At 39.2% G+C, this 21,262-nt stretch overlaps 2 protein-coding genes and 1 long non-coding RNA gene across 4 annotated transcripts in view; 1 reads left to right on the top strand and 2 right to left on the bottom strand.

The window, feature by feature from the left end:
• The first annotated feature begins 1,222 nt into the window (after window positions 1-1,222).
• LOC145727831 (uncharacterized) lies at window positions 1,223-8,358 on the top strand. The gene is made up of 5 exons (XM_081977665.1): window positions 1,223-4,847; window positions 4,889-6,154; window positions 6,212-6,378; window positions 7,860-8,103; window positions 8,228-8,358. The coding sequence occupies exons 1-5, from the start codon at window positions 1,223-1,225 to the stop codon at window positions 8,356-8,358; spliced, it is 5,433 nt and encodes a 1,810-aa protein (XP_081833791.1).
• A 1,493-nt stretch (window positions 8,359-9,851) lies between these two features.
• Window positions 9,852-13,261, bottom strand: LOC145728283 (uncharacterized). Its single transcript, XR_014178036.1, has 3 exons — window positions 10,629-13,261; window positions 10,504-10,573; window positions 9,852-10,448 (listed from the first exon to the last, which is right to left on the bottom strand). It is a non-coding gene; the product is annotated as an uncharacterized LOC145728283 (long non-coding RNA).
• Window positions 13,262-17,081: 3,820 nt separating this feature from the next.
• The window catches only part of LOC145728793 (transient-receptor-potential-like protein), a 31,735-nt gene continuing 27,554 nt past the window's right edge, over window positions 17,082-21,262 (bottom strand). For both annotated transcript variants that reach the window (XM_081979303.1, XM_081979304.1), the window contains one exon: window positions 17,082-21,235. In XM_081979303.1, the coding sequence (XP_081835429.1) occupies window positions 21,033-21,235 (203 nt within the window). In that variant the 3' untranslated portion in view covers window positions 17,082-21,032. The remainder of the gene's footprint in view (window positions 21,236-21,262) is intronic.

The raw sequence follows: 21,262 nt of genomic DNA, 5'->3' as shown, positions 1-21,262 counted from the left end.
GACGTCTGGTACACAGATGGATCGTTGGTAGCAGTACGCGCGGGAGCCGGCATTTTTGCCAGCTCCAGACGCTTGTCACAGAGTATCGCTCTCGGCAGTTACACTACAGTCTTTCAGGCTGAAGTATATGCCATCCTTGTCTGGCGGGCTGGTTCTCCTATCCGACCCGAAGAGGGGTGACAGAACAGTCATCTGCTCCGACAGTAAGGCAGCCATCAGGGCCATTGAGGCCGATGAGGTGCGGTCCAAGCTGGTAATGGAGTGTACCTAGGACTTGAACCTAGTGTGGGGATCTCCTATAGCACAATAGAAGGCATGGCTGGAAAACTCTTGCAGCAACGCTGGGCAACTGCTCCCGGCATGAGAACGGCAAAGGACCTAATATCTGGTCCGTGCGTCTAATGATGGGTCACTGTCATCTGGCGCGGCATATGCACATATTAACCCGGCCTGCAGAGGCTGCTGGGAGGATGAAGAAACACCGGGGCATGCGACTGCCTCGCCTTCGTCACACTTACCTGAGACAGCCAACGCTGTGGCACAGAGAACTAAGGAAGTTGCATCCGACCAGCATCGTTAGATTCATTGAGTCAACGGGACTGCTGTAGCTTCGGCTAGCGGGACGCGACGGGTCCATCTGAGGCCTATGCGTATACCTGGGCTAAATAGCCCCCCGCAACACCAAAACAACAAACAACAACAACAGACGCGTTGGTTCTTTAATTACTTGTTCCAAATTGAAACTGTAACTGTCAGAAATGTTGGGTATAAGAGACGGTTGAATGGGGCGGAAAAGAAGAGAAGTAGAAGACAACCTAAAAAAGTGTGGTTAAGCAAGGTTGTTATTGGATGGATGTAGAAGGGAAAAAGATAGCGGGAAACTTTATTAGATTTTGCTAGTTTTGTCAGGAAATTAAAGTGTTTTGTACAGACCTTCCGTATTTTATTTAACGAACCGGTCGACGGCCCTTGAAACGGGTAGGGTAGTTTCTTTGGTGCACGACACAACATTTGGCGACCGTGACAGGACTTATTGTGGAAAATAGTGGAACTCTTTTTCGGTCTGTAAATAAGCTGGAAAACCCCCGTGTTACTATGGAAAGTGCGTGGAAAATCCGTACCATTGCAGTCGAGTTTTGTAAACTTTTACCGGGTTTCGAACTTTGTCGTTTTAACCTCGAAACTTTGAGTGATTTTGAATCGGGTTTGCAAATCGTTTATTATGGCTACGGGACTTGAAATTACAAAGAAAAGCCGTACCGTGTACCGGAGTGCGTTTACACGAGCCGCGAATGAACTAGAAGTGGGGTTACAGTCGGAAAATCCTGACAAAGACTTAATACAAGCTTCCCTCGAAATGTTACAGTCAAAATTCGAGTGTCTGAGCAAAATTGACTGTGAACTATATGATCTTTTGTTGGAAACGTCGACAGCCGCTGAACTGGAAGCTGATATAGAAAGCTGTGATGTTTATGCCAAGAAATTTACTATACTGAGGCTGAAATGTAACAAGGTTATTGAATCTAGTACCCTAACTGGAAGTAGTGATAACAGGGGGGCTGATGGAAGAAGCACTGTGAGTATTGAAGATAACCACACAGGTATGCGTAAATTTAGACTTCCTCGTATTGAGTTCAAACACTATGACGGTAGCATCAAAGACTGGTTGGCTTTTTGGGCTCAATTTAAAAAGGTTCACCAAGACGAGAGTATCGATAACCATGATAAAATTGAATATTTAATCCAGGCAACTTTAGCTGGAAGTCGAGCACGACAACTTGTTGAGAGCTATCCGGCCATGAGTGAGAACTATTATAAAATTATAGAAAGCATGCAAAGTAGATTTGGCAGGGAGGATCTCCAAATAGAGGTATATGTTAGGGAGTTATTAAAGTTGATTTTAACCAACACAACCTCTAAACAAAAGATGGAGATAAGCAGTCTATATGACCAAATTGAAACTCAGTTGCGAGCTTTAGAGACACTTGGGATAACAACTGATAAATGTTCCGCCATGTTGTATCCATTGATAGAGTCTTGTTTACCCCAGGATTTACTTAGGGTTTGGCAACGTTCAGCTATTTTTAATAGCCCTGCTAGTGGTGACGACCCAACCGACTTTTCGTTGGAAATTCGGCTAAAGCGACTTATGCTTTTCCTTAAGCAAGAAGTGGAAAATGAGCAGCGCATTAGTCTAGCAGCTGAAGGCTTTGGTTTAGGAAGTGGTATGAGGTCGTCTGGAGGAGACAATGCCGGTCAAAGACGGGGAAAAGACAGACTTCATAACGAACCAACTGCTTTGGGTCTTGTAAATGCAGAGGTTGGTCGCATTAATCGCTGTTTGTTTTGTTCAGGTACTCACTTGTCCGAAGCCTGTTTTAAAGCCCAAAAAATGAGTCTAGAACAACGGAAAGAAGTGGCCGCTAAGTATAAAGCCTGTTTTCGTTGTTTGAAAATTGGTCACCAGTCGAGACAATGTAGGGGCAGAATGAGATGTTTGTTATGTGGTCGTTCACACGTTTCTTTAATGTGCTCAGAGTTACTCGCCACTACTAAACAGGATGGTGGAAATGACAAGCAGTGCGAACCAACTACGACGGAGGAACCAAGTGGTAGTCATTTTCGTGAACATACGCTAGCTAATCACACGTCTACTCAAGTATTTTTGCAAACGCTGCGTGTGACAATAAAAGGAGATAGAGGGTCAAAAGTAGTTAGGGCTCTGGTGGATACTGGCTCACAACGGTCGTATATACTGAAAGATACTGCCACACAGCTTTACTGTCAACCCAAAAGAGTGGAAAAGGTTGTACATTGCCTTTTTGGGGGATCAGAGATGTGGGTGACACATGAGTGTTTTGATATTACTGTTTGTAGAGGTCTATTTTCCCATACTTTTGAAGCCCTGGATCAACTTACTATTTGTGGAACTGTACCACCGGTGTTTTACGGACCTTGGACCAATGAGTTAGACATTTTGGGCGTCCAAGTATCAGATAGTGGGCAGTCTGGTCCCATAGAATTGTTGTTAGGGGCTGATGTTATAGGCATGTTGTACACCGGACGACGAGAACAGTTACCCTGTGGATTGATCGCCATGGAGACTCAACTAGGCTGGACACTTATGGGAAAAGTTTCAAGCAAAAATGGCGCTCGTTCAACTACCGTCATGACGACGTTAAATTTGTTCGTGCAAAACGCGTCCCTTACTCAACTGTGGGAACTGGAAGCTCTTGGGATTAAGGAACCCTCGGATAAACGCAGCAAAGAAGAAGCTGCCATTGCTGCCAGGGAACTTTTTAATCAGACAATCCACATCGATTCAGAAGGGCGATATGAAGTCAGGTTACCATGGATAGAAGACCATGCTCCACTTTCCAGCAATTATAGCTTAACACAGAAGAGATTAGAGTCTGTTGTTCGAAGGTTGAAATCCACCGGTTTATGTGATCAATACGAACAGATTTTTGCCGAGTGGGAAGCAGAAGGAATTATCGAGAAAGTTAGTCCAGACAAAGTTAATCATCTTCTGGGACATTACCTGCCCCACAGGCCCGTCATCAAAGAGAGCAGTCTAACTACAAAAATAAGGCCGGTTTTTGACGCTTCGGCCCATGAGAAAGAGAAACCTGCTCTAAACCACTGCCTTGAAAAAGGACCCAATCTGATAGAACAAATCCCTTCCATGTTATTGAGATTCAGAGAAAAAAGGATTGGGGTAGTGGCGGACATTCGTAAGGCTTTCCTGCAAATAAGTGTACATACTGCAGATCGCGACTTCTTAAAATTTTTATGGCTAGACTCTCAAGGACGCGAAGTCGTATACAACCACCGAAGAGTAGTTTTTGGTTTGAATAGCAGTCCTTTCCTTCTTGGGGCCACTTTGGATCATCACCTGTCCCAATGTTTAAATTTATGCTGTTCCACTAAGTCGAGTAGTAATCTGCTGTATACCCGTGAGACGGTGGAAAAATTGAAACGAAGTTTTTATGTGGATAATTGTATGGTTAGCTTATCCACAGAAGCAGGAGTTGAAAAGTTCATCAGAGAATCAACAATCGTCATGAAACAAGGACTGTTTGATCTAAGAGGGTGGGAGCGCACTGGAGGAATGGATTTTGGTGATTTTGAAGAAACCTGCGCAGTGCTCGGACTGAATTGGCACCCCAAAGGAGATTATCTTACTTTGAATTATAGTTTCATGAAAGACGTTACTTTGGAGATGAACGCCCTTACTAAACGACAGATACTTGCTTTGACACAGAAAGTTTTTGACCCAATTGGTTTTGTCAGTCCCACTACGCTCATACCGAAGCTGATGCTTCAACAATTATGGAAGGACGACCTGACCTGGGATCAACCAGTGACTGAAGACTTAGCTCACAAGTTTATGAGTTGGATTAATGAGTTGCATTACCTGCAACAGATTAAAATACCTCGTTGGGTAATGGCTGGTACCAACGAAGCGGAGGAATTGAGTTTGCACACGTTTTGTGACGCCAGCCAATCAGCATATGCTTGTGTCGTCTTTCTACGAGCTGTCCGAGGCGGTAAAGTGTCGGTATTTCTGTTGGGTGCAAAAGCAAGGATATCGCCTCTGTGTAAAGCAGCTACAAAAATGACCATACCTCGACTGGAACTGTTGGCGGCCACCATAGGCGCTCGTCTTTACTCATCCTTGGTGGTAAATTTTGAACAAGAAGTTCCATGTTTTTTTTGGAGCGACTCTTCCACTGGGGTACATTGGATTCAACGAAAGGAAGAATGGGGAGTGTTTGTGTGGAACCGCGTAAACGAGATAAGAAAGCTGACATCGGCAGACGACTGGCGACATTTACCTGGAGTGTGTAATCCAGCTGACTTACCATCCCGTGGGTGCTCTCCGAAGCAGTTACTCGACTTAAAATGGTGGGAGGGACCCGATGGCTTTACGACGACCCGGTTACTTGGCCAACTGCCGTTGAAGTTCCCAATGAGGAAGAGATTAATGGGGAAAAGAAAAAGAAACTTGTCACTACATTGAACCATTTGGAAAAAACCGATATTTGGCACTTTAATTACTTTCAGAAGTACACCAAAACCGTACGTATGTTTGGGTGGATCCAGAGATTTATTAACAATTGCAAGCGCCCAGATACAAAGAAGTATGGTGAACTTGATGCGGACGAGCATAACGCGGCAGAGGTACAAATCCTGAAACTAGTGCAAGCTGACTGTTTCACTGGATTGAATGACTCAAGACTAATTGGTTTTTCCCCCATGTGTGACGAAAAAGGATTAATTCGTCTCATGTCCAGAATATCTACAAGGTCAGATAACGATGACTTTCGTTTTCCCATAGTGTTGCCATCTAAACATCCTATAGTGAAGAGTATGATCATGGAAGTCCATATTAAGTCATGTCATGTCGGAACCCAGGGTCTACTTTCACTCCTTCGAGAGAGATTTTGGTTGCTTAACGGAAGGCGTACCATTAGATCCGTAATAAAGCACTGTGTGGTTTGTAACCGGTTTAACTCCAAGAACTTGTCGGCGAAAACGCCACCGCTACCTATGGATCGTGTACGAGATGCGGCAGTTTTTGAGGTGACCGGAGTAGATTTTGCGGGACCGTTGTATCTCAAAACTGGAGAGAAGGCTTGGATCTGTTTATTCACTTGCGCCGTGTATCGAGCCGTACATTTAGAACTTACGACTTCACTCTCCACTTCTAGTTTCCTCCAGGCACTTCGACGATTTGTAGCGCGTAGAGGAAGACCTAATACTGTTTACAGTGACAACGGTACGAATTTCCTAGGAGCAGCAAATGCTTTTGCGACATTAGATTGGGAGAGAATTACGCGAGAAACCGCTATCCAGCGTATTACCTGGAAGTTTAACCCCCCTACTGCAGCCTGGTGGGGCGGATTTTGGGAAAGGTTAATAGGTGTTCTAAAACAGATATTAAGGCGAGTGTTGGGACGAGCCAGCCTCAATTATGAAGAATTATCGACGCTATTGTGTGAGTGCGAGTCAGTAGTCAACTCCAGACCTCTCACCTACTTGTCAGAAGATCCCCAAGATCTGACTGCACTGACTCCCCTCATGTTTTTAAGAGAACAGATAGAAGACCGATTACCCGATTGTGACGTCATCGACAAAACTTCATTCAGCCGTAAGATACGGAAACTTCAGACTTTACGTGAAATGTTGCGAAAACGTTTTCGTTCAGAATACTTGGGACAGTTGAAGTTATTTTGCGATGGAAAAGTGACCCGCCCAGTTGACATTGGTGAGTTGGTACTCATCGGCAGCGACAATACGAAGCGTTTGGAATGGCCTATCGGACGTGTTGTAGACGTACTTCCAGGAAAAGATGGGCAGATTCGTTTAGTCAAGGTGGAGACTATCAAAGGGTGCTTAGAGCTCGAATCAGATGAGAAAAGGCCACCGCATCATCAATGACGCAGTTTTTAAAACTATTTCTTTCTCCTTCTACAGTTGCCGTCGCATTAGATATAATCAGAGGCGTCCTATTAAAATATTCCCGAAAATATATTGTTAAGCGGTCAAAAAGCCACTTGGCAACGTAGTACGGTTTTTACTTGGACACAATTAAAACAGATGCGGCAGCGGCCAGGGACATTTGGACCTTTTTATACAGTGCGTTTTTTTTAACGCGCAACATAGGATTTCACGTGTTAAATTTTTAAGCCCATGTTAGACCATGTTATTTTGGAACTACAAGTATAAAACTTGACGGGTGGCTATTTCGTACCCTGAAGCTTAAGTAAGTTTACCAATTCGGCCTAAAAAGTGTTAAAAAGCTTGCAAAAAATCATCTTTTTTCGAATAGGTTTTATCGTTTCATACTCCCTGTATGCATTGTTGTTCTTTGTTGTTTTTGATACTGGCACGGCAGGTAGCAGGTAAAATTTGGCGTAGAAAGTAAAACAGGGTGATCATTAACTTTATATCAAGAAAGTTAAGAACAAAAGAAGTTTTTTTATAAGTGAATTGTTCAAAGTGACCTCCGTTTGAAGCCAAACAGTATTCCAAACAATCATAAAATGCCCTTTTGACGTTCAAAAGATGTCGGATCGTGATGCAGTCAAAATATGTCACTTTACCTGCTACCTGCCCTGCCAGTATCGAAAACAACAAGGAACAACAATGCGTACAGGGAGTATGAAACGATAAAATCTTTTCGAAAAAAAGTGATTTTTTTTCAGTTTTTAATCACTTTTTAGACCAAATTGGTAGACTTACTTAAGCTTCAGGGTACTAAAGACACACCCGTCAAGTTATAGACTTGCAGTTCCAAAATAAAATGGTCTAACATGGGCTTAAAAATTTAACACGTAAAATCCTATGTTGCGCGTTAAAAAAAACGCACTGTATGCTTTTACTAGCAGGCACTCTAAACGGTGTTGCCAAGTTTAAAAAAATGTAGTGGCGGACAGGGAGACTTAGGGGGTTAGGTTAGGTTCCGTTTTAGTCTGGTGTTTTGGTTGTATTGTTGATGGTCGCAGTTGAAGTTCACATAGTGTTATGAATAAAAAACGTTATTTTGTCAAAATGTCTTTCAAAAAGGTTGGAAAGAAAGGTGTTATCATATACAGCCAAGGCCGTGAAATCGTCAGTAACGTCTTACAATTTATGAAGAAAGAAGCAGAAGGAGTTTCCATTCCTTTAAAAAACTTGTTGTCTTTTATTTTCTTTATTAAAAACGACGAAAATGTTTCATTTTACTGATAAAATAATAGCACGCCACTGACTGGCTGCAACAACTTGGAAAGTAACGAGAGCAGCAATATTTAAAGCGAGACGTACAGAGATCGTGACATCATCGTTTGATGACGCCTGTGGCCTTTTCTTAGCTGATTCGAGCTCTACTTCGTCCGCTACAACGACTATTTCCATTGGAGTGTGGACGTGATCCTGAAAGACTCTCAGAGTTGGGCGATTTTAAGCTTCGTGTTCGAACTGAGACTGAAGGGGATTCGCCTGTGACTTCGACAGAATGCGAAAACCCACAGATACCGCTTTCTCAGGAGAGTTGTGAACCTGAGATGGAAGATGTTGGCATTGAAGTCGAGAAAACAACTAGGTGTGGACGCATTAGTAAGATTCCAAGTCGTTATTTAGACTAGTGTTTGTTCTATAGGAAATTTGATGTAGTTACCATCTTTGGTTTGTTTAGCTTTACGAGCTTAATTTTAGTTTTAAGAAACATTTTTTTTGTCAGCAATGTTTCTTAGGTGGGAGAATGTCAGAAATGTTGGGTATAAGAGACGGTTGAATGGGGCGGAAAAGAAGAGAAGTAGAAGACAACCTAAAAAAGTGTGGTTAAGCAAGGTTGTTATTGGATGGATGTAGAAGGGAAAAAGATAGCGGGAAACTTTATTAGATTTTGCTAGTTTTGTCAGGAAATTAAAGTGTTTTGTACAGACCTTCCGTATTTTATTTAACGAACCGGTCGACGGCCCTTGAAACGGGTAGTTTCTTTGGTGCACGACACAACAGTAACAGTGAATTGAAATAGTTAGCTTCCCTATCTTGAGTTAGTAAGTCTATATTCAGATCCCCCATCACTAAAGTAAAATTATATAACAGACCTAAATGAAATAACAAGTCTTCAACTTGTTCTAAACTCTTAAAACTAACTGCCGGTGGTCTATAAACAACTCCAATTAATCCTTTAAATTGTACCTCACACCATAAGTGTTCAATATCCATATTATTTTTCCGTTCTTCAACGAGTTCTAAACCAATTGTTTTACTCTGAATTGCACTACTTACATACAAAGAAACTACACCCCCTCTGGTTTTTTTGTCCCTGCGGTGCAACTGATATCCAGCTATTAGAATAAAATTTTAAAAGGCTTTACTTTATAGAGTTTATTCAGTGAACACCGCGTAATAAACTAAGTACAAGGAGTAACTAAACGCAATAATGTGAAGGTAAAATTCTACGGATGTGTAAAAAGATGGACATATTTGCAAAGACGAATTTTTTTTTGTCATATTCAACTTCCTGTGTCTCTAAATGCTCCATTTTAGAGCGTAAATTAGTAGAAGTTTGGACGAGCTACCAAATTTTAAAGTCTTGCGCATATATTATGAAGCACCCTGTATAATTTATGGTCCAAAGTTGTTTTGTGGACATACAGGCTGTAAAAACTTGAATAAATAAATAATTAGTTCATCAGGTACAGTTGTGTTCATAAAAAAGTGGGACACTCTTTGTTTGAGTTTGCTTTATTTTTGGATAAATGAGTTATCCTGCGTTTTTTGGGATATTGTTAAAACACTCCCCACTTAGTTTTTGTATTTTTTAATAAGAACTTTGTTTAAATTAATTAGAATAGCTCGGCTACACAAAACGTGCAATGTGGTTATTAATATATATATTTTCGGAGTCATTATTTGAGGTTACGCGTTCGCACTTTCAAATGTCAATTGTCACAAATGTCTTGTCAAAGGTTCAGACAGAAGACACGCATCATATACACTTATAACTGGATGTGTACCATCAAACTCCTACACTCTTTGTACACTGTAAGTCTGCCTAAGATGATACAAATTTCAAAATTAAGTGTCCTTTTTCTAAAGCAATTTACGGTAGGCAATAATTTGGGCTTTGTATACTATTAGCTGTGGCATTTGGGGTCTTACACCAAAATCTGCTTTAGAAGGATTAGTATTACTTACACTATCTGAATTTTGTTTATGCCCCAGATTTATCAACACAACTACACAATAAAGAATTATTTTCGGCACTTGCTAAGAAAATGAATATTGTTTAAACCTTTCATAATTTTTAGTTTTCTAAACACAGTCGACTTCCTGTCTTAGACGAATAATACAAAAGGTGTATGTAACATACACCTTTCTTCTTTATCTGTTTTATTACATTGAAGCTGTAAAATTAGTATTTAACACTCGTCATCGACATCAGTACTTAGCATACCTTGATGTATTTGTCTGTTTTTTCAAAAAGAGTCTTCTCTCCTAAATTTTTGCCCTGCATTATTTGATCTTTATTGCTTCTGTCATCAACACCAATGAAAGTTGTCATCCCCATTTTGTCATATGATTCAAAGTTAGATTCTGTCTCGTTTTCTAAACTAGAATTAATGTCATTCTTTCGACATTTAGGGCTATCAACTGTATTAGTCTGATCAGTTATAGGAGAAGAATCAGGCATAGGAGAATTACATGTGCTCTCCAAATTGATCAAGTCTAGATGCATTTTGGATGAACGTCCTCCTTTGGAAGATTTTGCGGTGAAACCTTCTGAAATAAGCTGAACAGTCTCCAAGTCTGTGTATTTGGGTAAAACCAAAGATTCGGATACTGTTAAGTCTAAACTTCTTACAGCCCTTTTTCGTGCTTCTTCCATGGCTTTTTGAAGGTTTTGCTGCTTTTTAATTGAGTCCCTACTGTGACAATGCCCTATTTGTGACCTAAAATTAATAACAGATTTCTTAAACATATCAAGTAAAATAAAATGTAACTTACTCTTTATAAGTACTTTTGCCACTTGTTTGTGTTAGGGTGCGTTACAACCATTTTCGCTACTCTTCTAAACCTAAAAATTACCGAAAACAAGTCAAGTAAATTTAGTAAAGTTTCAAGTTACTTACTTGTCTAATGCAGTTTCATCTTCTGAAGCTGATGCACAAAAAACGGCATTTTCATCAAATGTAACAGGGGCGACCTTAAAGTCGTTCATGAGCCTCCTTTTCCAAACTTTTTTCTTCCTTCCTGATATTGCTAAAATAAATTGATAAAACTAGTGAACTAAGAGCAGTAGTAAGAAATAAACACATTTGAGAACAGGATACACAAATTTACTTCCTTACATCTGTTGCGGTGTTGCCGGATAAGTGTCAGTGTGTCTAATCTCATTTTTGAATTCCTCGCAGGACCTAGTAATCATTCGTTTAATACCTATTTTGCACAGTTTTTTAGATATTTCACAAAAATAGTGGATTTGTCAACAAAAAGCTAGTCCAAACAATAATTAAATTCTCAAAAGTTAAGGAATGGACCAAACTCGGAAAGGTCTGCTAATGTGACCTTTGGTCCTGTGTTAGACAATACTACATAGTTGAAAAGACTGAATATGAAAAAAACCTTCAGGATGGTCAATATTTACCTTTTAGTAGGAGAGATAGAACTATATGCGTGACGTGCTCGATATCTGTGGAGGGGAGGAAAGTTAACAATCTGAGATATGCCGATGATACACTAATTATAACATCTAGTGTAGAAGAAATGAAATTTATTATGCATCGTCTACAGGAAACTAGTGCAGAATCTGGATTGAAATTAAATTCCAATAAAACTACAGTCATGATGATTTAGAGTGGTTAATAAATACCTGTATTTGGGATCTCTCATTGAAAACAGCGGTGCATGCGAAGCTGAAATAAAATGAAGAATTGCACTAGCTCCAACAGCCGTAACTAAGCAATATCTGGAGAGACACAGCCGTCACCAAGAACACCAAATTAAGATTGTTGAATTCACTGAACTGTTCAATGAAGAAAAGCGATACCAGGCGGATGGAGGTATTCGAAATGTGGACATATAGACGGCTGCTGTGGATACCGTGGACTGCCCACCGTACAAATGAGTCTGTTCTTCAAGAATTAAATCTGTCAAAAAAAAATTAACCGAAGCTTTCTAACATACATCGGCCACACTACAAGAAGAACAGATTCACTGCAACTACTAATAATCGAAGGAAAAGTAGAGGGAAAGCGTCCGCGCGGAAGGTCACCCAAAAGATGGGTGGACCAAACGAAAGATCTAATGGGCCAAAGCCATCATCAAACTGTAAACATGGCCCAGAATAGAACGGAGTGGCAAAAAACCATAAATACTGCTACAGGAGCATCATAGTCATTGATCTCTTCTAAGGGAAACGGACCAGCGAAAGAGAGATAAGTGGTTTGCTAAATGGGATTCTTCAATCTCGGAGTCACTTAATTCCAAGCTTAATTCATAATCTGAATCATTATTGGTTTCAGTGATAATGGTTCAATGTCTGAAACATCACAGTAATTTATGGTGTTCCAAGAATGGTTTATTAGCTTGTTGACATGTTGAATATAGTTCTTCCAATGTTCTGATGGCATTTTTTTTTGTAAAACCTTTTGCTATACCTTTGCTTCGTATACTCCCTCAAAATCTACATTCGCTTCATCTGGATGTCTGGAAGTTTCATCAAATATTGGCGGTTACTAGTCGTTTTCCATTTAAAACTAATGGTTTTACATCATCTTCGCAAAGCAGAAATGGAAGCAATTGGTTGCATTTAGGGCAACATGTCCAGCCCAGTTCCATTTAAGACTACCTATTCGCCTCACTATGTTTTTGACTTTGGTTCGGTTTCTTATCCACTCATAGGTTTTATGATCTTTAAGCGTTACTGCTATCATTTTTCGTTCTATTGATCTTTGGTGTATCTTCAATTTAGGACTTACTTTGTTAGGATCCATATGTTTCACATCCGCAGGTGGTTACTGGGAAAATGCATTCCATGTAAACCTTGGTTTTTAGTTTGATTGGTAGGTTGGAGTTGAAGACGTCTCGCATCTTCCGGTAGGCCACCCATCCTAGATGTATACTATGGTTGATTTCAACTATTTCTTGACCTAGGGAGACATAAAACTTTCTCTACTTGTTGTCCTAGCACATTTATACTCTCCATGTTTGTCCGTTGGTTTGTCATATATTTGGTTTTAGAAATTTTCACTTCTAGGCCTACTTTTCTTGCTAATGTGTTCTAATTCTTCACTCTTTGGGGCAAATATGGCAATGTTATCAGTGTTTCTCTGTCTTCCCAGTGTAGGCTCTTTAAAGTGCCCTCTAGCACAGTGTAAACAATTTGGTTGACACAATGTCTCCTTGTCTAACTGCTCTTTTAATTAGGATTTCCTCAGTGTTTTCATCATCGTTTGTATAATGTTAATATATCGTTGGTCTCTTTTTGCATTTTTCATTGACCTGATTTCCAGCCCAAAATTCAACTGTGTCGAAGGCGATTCTAAAGTCTATGAAGGCGACTCATATTGGAATGTTATAATATTCCGTCACTTTCTTTTACTGAAGCTTCTAATAAATGGTTGAAATGAAAATAGTATACAAACTACGGTAGAAAGTTTAATTTCTCTCTCGAGATAAATACCTAATTTCTCCACAAAAATTTGATACGGTCAGGGAGAAAAGCGGTGTCAAAATTTGAACAGCCAGAAACACAGTTTGAAAGGACAGTTAGGAACAAAATCGCCTGTAAAACCCACTTAGAGTGAAAAAATGACTGTTTTAAGCACATTTTTGAAATCCTCATTCAATTTCCTATCTAATGACATAAAAAATACTACAAAATCTGGTAAAGTCTTGGAGAAAAGTGGTGTCAAAGTATAAACTGTCAGAAAGGCGGTTTGAAAGGACAGTTAGGGACCAAATCGCCTTTTAAAACCCACTTAGAGTGAATAAATGAGTGTTTTAAGCACATTTTTGAAATCCTCATTAAATTTCCTATAAAATGACATAAAAAACAATACAAAATCAGGTAAAGTCTTGGAGAAAAGTGGTGTCAAGTAATAAACTGTCAGAAAGGCGGTTTGAAAGGACAGTTAGGAACAAAATCGCTCGTAAAAGCCACTTTGAGTAACCGAATCATGTTTTTAAGCACATTTTTGGAATCCTCATTAAATTTCCTATCTAACGACATAGAAAACACTACAAAATTAGGTAAAGTCTTGGAGAAAAGTGGTGTCAAAGTATAAACTGTCAGAAAGACGTTTTGATAGGACAGTTAGGGACCAAATTGCCTGTAACACCCACTTAAAGAACATTTTTGGAATCCTCATTAAATTTCCTATCTAATGACATAAAAAACACTACAAAATTAGGTAAAGTCTTGGAGAAAAGTGGTGTCAAAGTATAAACTGTCAGAAAGACAGTTTGAAAATACAGTTAGGGACCAAATCGCCTGTAACACCCACTTAGAGTGAAAAAATGACTGTTTTAAGTACATTTTCGGAATCCTCATTAAATTTCCTATCTAATGACATAAAAAGCACTACAAAATTAGGTAAAGTCTTGGAGAAAAGTGGTGTCAAAGTATAAACTGTCAGAAAGACGGTTTGAAAGGACAGTTAGGGATCAAATCGCTCGTAAAAACCACTTTGAGTAACCGAATCATGTTTTTAAGCACATTTTTGGAATCCTCATTAAATTTCCTATCAAATGACATAAAAAACACTACAAAATCTGGTAAAGTCTTGGAGAAAAGTGGTCTCAAAGTATAAACTGTCAGAAAGACAGTTTGAAAATACAGTTAGGAACAAAATCGCCTGTAAAACCCACTTAGAGTGAAAAAAATACTATTTAAGCACATTTTTGGAATCCTCATTAAATTTCCTATCAAATCACATAAAAAACTCTACAAAATCTGGTAAAGTCTCGGAGAAAAGTGGTGTCAAAGTATAAACTGTCAGAAAGACAGTTTGAAAATACAGTTAGGGACCAAATCGCCTGTAAAACCCACTTAGAGTGAAAAAATGTCTGTTTTAAGAACATTTTTGGAATCCTCATTAAATTTCCCATCTAATGACATAAAAAACACTACAAAATCTGGTAAAGTCTTGGAGAAAAGTGGTGTCAAAGTATAAACTGTCAGAAAGACAGTTTGAAAATACAGTTAGGGACCAAATCGCCTGTAACACCCACTTAGAGTGAAAAAATGACTGTTTTAAGTACATTTTCGGAATCCTCATTAAATTTCCTATCTAATGACATAAAAAGCACTACAAAATTAAGTAAAGTCTTGGAGAAAAGTGGTGTCAAAGTATAAACTGTCAGAAAGACGGTTTGAAAGGACAGTTAGGGATCAAATCGCTCGTAAAAACCACTTTGAGTAACCGAATCATGTTTTTAAGCACATTTTTGGAATCCCCATTAAATTTCCTATCAAATGACATAAAAAACACTACAAAATCTGGTAAAGTCTTGGAGAAAAGTGGTGTCAAAGTATAAACTGTCAGAAAGACAGTTTGAAAATACAGTTAGGGACAAAATCGCCTGTAAAACCCACTTAGAGTGAAAAAATTACTGTTTTAAGCAAATTTTTGGAATCCTCATTAAATTTCCTATATAATGACATAAAAAAACAATACAAAATTTGATACGGTCAGGGAGAAAAGCGGTGTCAAAATTTGAACAGCCAGAAACAGAGTTTGAAAGGACAGTTAGGAACAAAATCGCCTGTAAAAGCCTCTTTGAGTAACCGAATCATGTTTTTAAGCACATTTTTGGAATCCTCATTAAATTTCCTAATGACATAAAAAGCACTACAAAATTAGGTAAAGTCTTGGAGAAAAGTGGTGTTAAAGTATAAACTGTCAGAAAGACGGTTTGAAAGGACAGTTAGGGACCAAATCGCTCGTAAAAGCCACTTTGAGTAACCGAATCATGTTTTTAAGCACATTTTTGGAATCCTCATTTAATTTCCTATCAAAGGACATAAAAAACACTACAAAATCTGGTAAAGTCTTGGAGAAAAGTGGTCTCAAAGTATAAACTGTCAGAAAGACAGTTTGAAAATACAGTTAGGAACAAAATCGCCTGTAAAACCCACTTAGAGTGAAAAAAAATACTATTTAAGCACATTTTTGGAATCCTCATTAAATTTCCTATCTAATGACATAAAAAACTCTACAAAATCTGGTAAAGTCTCGGAGAAAAGTGGTGTCAAAGTATAAACTGTCAGAAAGACAGTTTGAAAATACAGTTAGGGACCAAATCGCCTGTAAAACCCACTTAGAGTGAAAAAATGTCTGTTTTAAGAACATTTTTGGAATCCTCATTAAATTTCCCATCTAATGACATAAAAAACACTACAAAATCTGGTAAAGTCTTGGAGAAAAGTGGTGTCAAAGTATAAACTGTCAGAAAGACAGTTTGAAAATACAGTTAGGGACCAAATCGCCTGTAAAACCCACTTAGAGTGAAAAAATGACTGTTTTAAGCACATTTTTGGAATCCTCATTAAATTTCCTATATAATGACATAAAAAAACAATACAAAATTTGATACGGTTAGGGAGAAAAGCGGTGTCAAAATTTGAACAGCCAGAAACACAGTTTGAAAGGACAGTTAGGAACAAAATCGCCTGTAAAAGCCACTTTGAGTAACCGAATCATGTTTTTAAGCACATTTTTGGAATCCTCATTAAATTTCCTATCTAATGACATAAAAAACACTGCAAAATCTGGTAAAGTCTTGGAGAAAAGTGGTGTCAAATTATAAACTGTCAGAAAGACAGTTTGAAAATACAGTTAGGGACCAAATCGCCTTTAAAACCCACTTAGAGTGAAAAAATTACTGTTTTAAGCACATTTTTGGAATCCTCATTTAATTTCCTATATAATGACATAAAAAAACAATACAAAACTTGATACGGTCAGGGAGAAAAGCGGTGTCAAAATTTGAACAGCCAGAAACACAGTTTGAAAGGATAGTTAAGAACAAAATCGCCTGTAAAAGCCACTTTGAGTAACCGAATTATGTTTTTAAGCACATTTTTGGAATCCTCATTAAATTTCCTATATAATGACATTAAAAAACAATACAAAATTTGATACGGTCAGGGAGAAAAGCGGTGTCGATGAAAACCTACTTAGAGTGAAAAAATTACTGTTTTAAGCACATTTTTGGAATCCTCATTAAATTTCCTATCTAATGACATAAAAAACACTACAAAATCTGGTAAAGTCTTGTAGAAAAGGTGTCAAATTATAAACTGTCTGAAAGACGGTTGGAAGGACAGTTAGGGACCAAATGACCTGTAAAACCCACTTAGAGTGAAAAAATGACTGTTTTAAGCACATTTTTGGAATCCTCATTAAATTTCCTATCTAACGACATAAAAAACACTACAAAATTAGGTAAAGTCTTGGAGAAAAGTGGTGTCAAAGTATAAACTGTCAGAAAGACGGTTTGATAGGACAGTTAGGGACCAAATTGCGTGTAAAACTCATTTAGAGTGAGAAAATGACTATTTTAAGCACATTTTTGAACTAGAAAGACAGAGAAGACTACGAAGACTGCATGAACTAAACTGTTGAATGCCTGTAAGTACCCGACAACAAAGCGCAAAAATAGACGAGCGGATAAAACAGCTTATGGAGATGATGAAGCTTTAATGCAAACAAGACAAGATCTCCAGTTAGAGGAGATGATAGCAAGCCAGAACAGCAAATTTGATGAATTAAATATAAGCCAAGCTGGAATTAGAACAACCCAAGTAAGTCAAGATCAGTTCCATGAGAAGTTGGAGGCTATGAAAACAAGCCAGGACAATAAGTTAGGGGAAATGAAAGAAAGCCAGGACAGCAAGTTCGATGACATGAAAGGCCAACTCAGGGACCACGAACAAAAACGAGATTATGTGATTAATGAACTGAAAAACGAGATGGAAAACAGAATAGAAACATTGGAGGAAAAAGTGACAAACACTATTGAAGAAATTACAGGAAGAATTGGAGGAGTGAAGAAGCACAAGTTGCAGGAAAATACCCTGAAAGCAACCATACTTGCCAGCTCAAATACTTGGTCAAATATTAAGCCCCCAGTCTATGATGGTAAGACCTCTTGGCAGATATACAAGAAACAATTTGAAGCTGCTGCTGAGGCGAATAACTGTACATCAAGTGGCAAAGCCACCGCCTTGGTTCATCATCAGTTAGAAAATAAGCTCTGGAAGTTTTGCAGACTACAAAATCTACGACGACTTGATCCAGCACTTAGAAAGGCGATTTGGAAACAATCACCTAGAGCAACTTTACTAGGCACAGCTATCAAGTAGAAGCCAGAGAAGCAATGAAATCTTGCAGCAGTACGAAGCTGATATTGCCTGGTTAGTTTGTCTGGCGTATCCAACTGCTTCCCAGGACATTAGAGAGCAAATGTCGGTTCGAGCTTTTGTAAGGGGCTTGAAGGATTGTCACACAGAGCAAACATTACGTCTAGCCAGATGCCAAGGACATTGCACGATGCCCTTGCCTACGCGTTAGAATTTGAAGCAGTCAAGCAAGTGGTACCTTTGTGGACATACTCGATTACGTCAAGTTAGAAGCCAACCCCAGAGCAAAGGAATCGATATTCATGTCCAAGTCATTCAAGAACACAATCAGACACTTGGAAACTCCAATGGAGACCTTTCGGAAGGATTAGATGGAAATACTGAATAGAGAAAGGCAAAACAATCGAAATGTTCGAACAAACTCGTTCACACGAACCTTGGAATACTAGAACTGCGGAGAAAAGGGGCATATTATACCACAGTTCCCCAAACCCAGAACGTTACAGAACCAGGAAATCTAAGAGTAGCCAGTTTTCAGTGGCAAAAACTGGCTAGGCAACACTAAGCCCCACCAAGGATCATCAAAGCATCCCGACTTCAGCACGAGAACACCAGCTTGATAGTGACCGGCAAAGTTTGCGGACGAGAATGATAAATGGTTGTTGATACTGGTTCCTGTTACACTATCGTAAGGCCGGATATGGTAAAATACTGCAGAATAGGTGACACCAGGATAAAATTCATATTGGTGACCGCTGTGGGTGATTCCATGAACGTTCCGGGAATCCATGAAGCCCAGGTCAAGCTTGGTCGACAAATATTCCATCATGTAGTTTTGGTGGCTAGCATAACCGATGATTTACTTTTGGGATTAGACCTTATGGAGCAACACAAATTCCAGTTGGAAAATAGAGTGATCAAGACTGAACAAAACGAGATTGTTATGACGACACCCAAACAAAGTTTGCGAACAGGAAAGGTTACATTGCAAGAGGATGTTGATTTACCAGCAAGATCAGAAACCATTGATTTACTTGGATGCAGAAATCGATTCAAATTAACTTCAGCTAGTAGAACCGAGCTATGAAGAGAAAGACGAAGCTGTGAAGAAAGGAGTACTTGTGGCTCGAACCCTAGTTTTACAAAAGAACAGCCAAACTTATGTGAAGGTAGCTAACTTGAAGGAATGTGACTAAAGGTTGAAGAAAGGCGAAAGTCATAGCCAAATTTGAGCCAGTAATAATGGTGACTATAAAGGCGGAAAAGGCAAAACCTTCGACAGTGACCCTTCTCAGTGTTTCATACACCTAATGGAAAAAGCCAGTTCCACCCTGAATGGACAAGAAACACGGATTTTTGGAAATCAACTACAAGGATGTGTTTGCCTTAAACGAAGCACATTTGGGAAAAACTCATTTGGTGAGACATAATATTGAAACCGATGGGCTATCAAGCAGAGTCCCAGAAGAGTCCCATTGGCTAAACAAAGTGGAGTTTTGATACAAGATATGGCAAATCGAGACGTTATTAAGCCATCCACCAGCCCTTGGAGTTCTCCTGTGGTACTTGTTACTAAGAAAGATGTGACTACAACATTTTGCGTGGACTACAGAATGACGTTGCCAATAAGGAGAGTTTCCCTTTACCAAGAATAGATGACACAATTTATACTCTGGCTCATGCGAGATGGTTTTCTACTTTAGACTTAAAAAGTGAGATGGACCAACGGGACAAAGAGAAAACTGCCTTCTCAACTGGAAACGGCTTGTGGCATTTTAACATCATATTTTTTGGACTTTGCAATGCCCCTGCAACCTTCCAAAGACTTATAGAGACTGTAGTCCGAGGATTGTCCTGGAAAACCTGCTTAGTTTACTTAGAGAACATCATCAATATGGGAAAAACATTTAAAGAGCACCTAAAAAACTTTGAAATCTTCAAGAAATTTCGAGGAGCAAACTTGAAATAAAACAAGGACATGTCATTTCATCAAAAGGCGTAAAAACTGACCCGAAGATATCTGAAGCAGTCAAAAATTCGGCAAGGACAAGCACGAGCTAAGAAGCTTTTTGGGATTGTGCTCTTACTACAGGAAGTTTGTTCGTGGGTTTTCTGATATAGCTAGACCCTTACACAAATTGACAAAGAATAATCAGCCCTTCGAATGGACCGCAACATGCCAGGAATTTTGGCATACCCACAACCTGGTGAATGGTTTATTGTGGACGCAGGTGCTAGCAACACTGTAGTGGGGGGAGTCTTGTATCAAAAACAAGATGACGTAGAACGAGGGCTGTCCTACTTCAGCAAAGCATTAGCGAAACCAGAGAGAAATTATTATGTTACCAGGAATTCCAGGAATGAGCTGTTAGCCGTAGCGAAGACAGTTGAACACTTTCATAAATACTTGTATGGACAACGTTTCAAGCTACGAACAGATCATGCATCTTTCAAATGTCTATTCAAATTCAAGAATCCGGTCAAAAAGCTCGATGGCTACAAGAATTTGACTTTAAAATTGAACAAAAAAAACGTTGGAATGGAAACGCAGACGCTGTGTCAAGACGATGTTGTCCAGAGGGTTTTAAACACTGCAAACGGCTCAAAGTGGCTGAGTTTAGAAAGCCTTGTCGAAGAACGGAGAAGATAACTTTGGAAAACGACGTCGCCTGGGAAAAGAAACACTTGGCCGCAGAACAACGACAAGCCCCCGACTTGGAATCAGTAATTATGATGACAACTTCTTCTGTTTGGGATACCCAGGGAATTACATACTGATCAGGGACGCAATTTTGAGTGTGTAGTATTCAAAGAAGTATGTGACCATTTGGGGATTAAAAAAAACCAGAACTGCTACATTACATCAACAATCAGACGGCATGGTGGAACGTTTCAACCGGACACTCGACAACAACTTGAGGACAGTTGTCGATAACAATCAAACTGATTGGGACCAGCACATTCCACTGTTCCTCTTGGCTTATCGATCGGCCGTGCACGAATCTACTGGCAGAACTAGTCTCGTCTTTGAAAGAGGGAACTGCGTTTGTCAATGGATATACTGTTTAGACGCCTGGAAGAATCCATCGGAAACCTCAGTGGGTCACCTTGTATGTATTTAGTTAAGCATTATTGTTCGTGCAGGAAAAAAAATTAACTTTTAAGAATTTTAAGTTTTGTAATAAAATAGGTGGGAAATGTATTGATTACAATACTTACCAACAACATAAATTAGAACGGCGTATTCCAAAAAAGTGGGAGTATTGCCCCTTTGCCTTTGATATTTCTCCAAAACATAGCTCTTCATACTGTCAGAACCAAAATATTCGAAAAACAAATCATCGGCTCTTAAAGAGACTAAAATTAGCAGCTCTAAAAATATAAACATCAATCACTGCA

Source organism: Ips typographus, linkage group LG4, assembly GCF_016097725.1.
Source record: "Ips typographus isolate SLU linkage group LG4, UJ_Ityp_2.0, whole genome shotgun sequence".
NCBI classification, from domain to species: Eukaryota; Metazoa; Arthropoda; class Insecta; order Coleoptera; family Curculionidae; genus Ips; species Ips typographus.
This window is presented reverse-complemented; position numbering and strand designations above follow the sequence as displayed.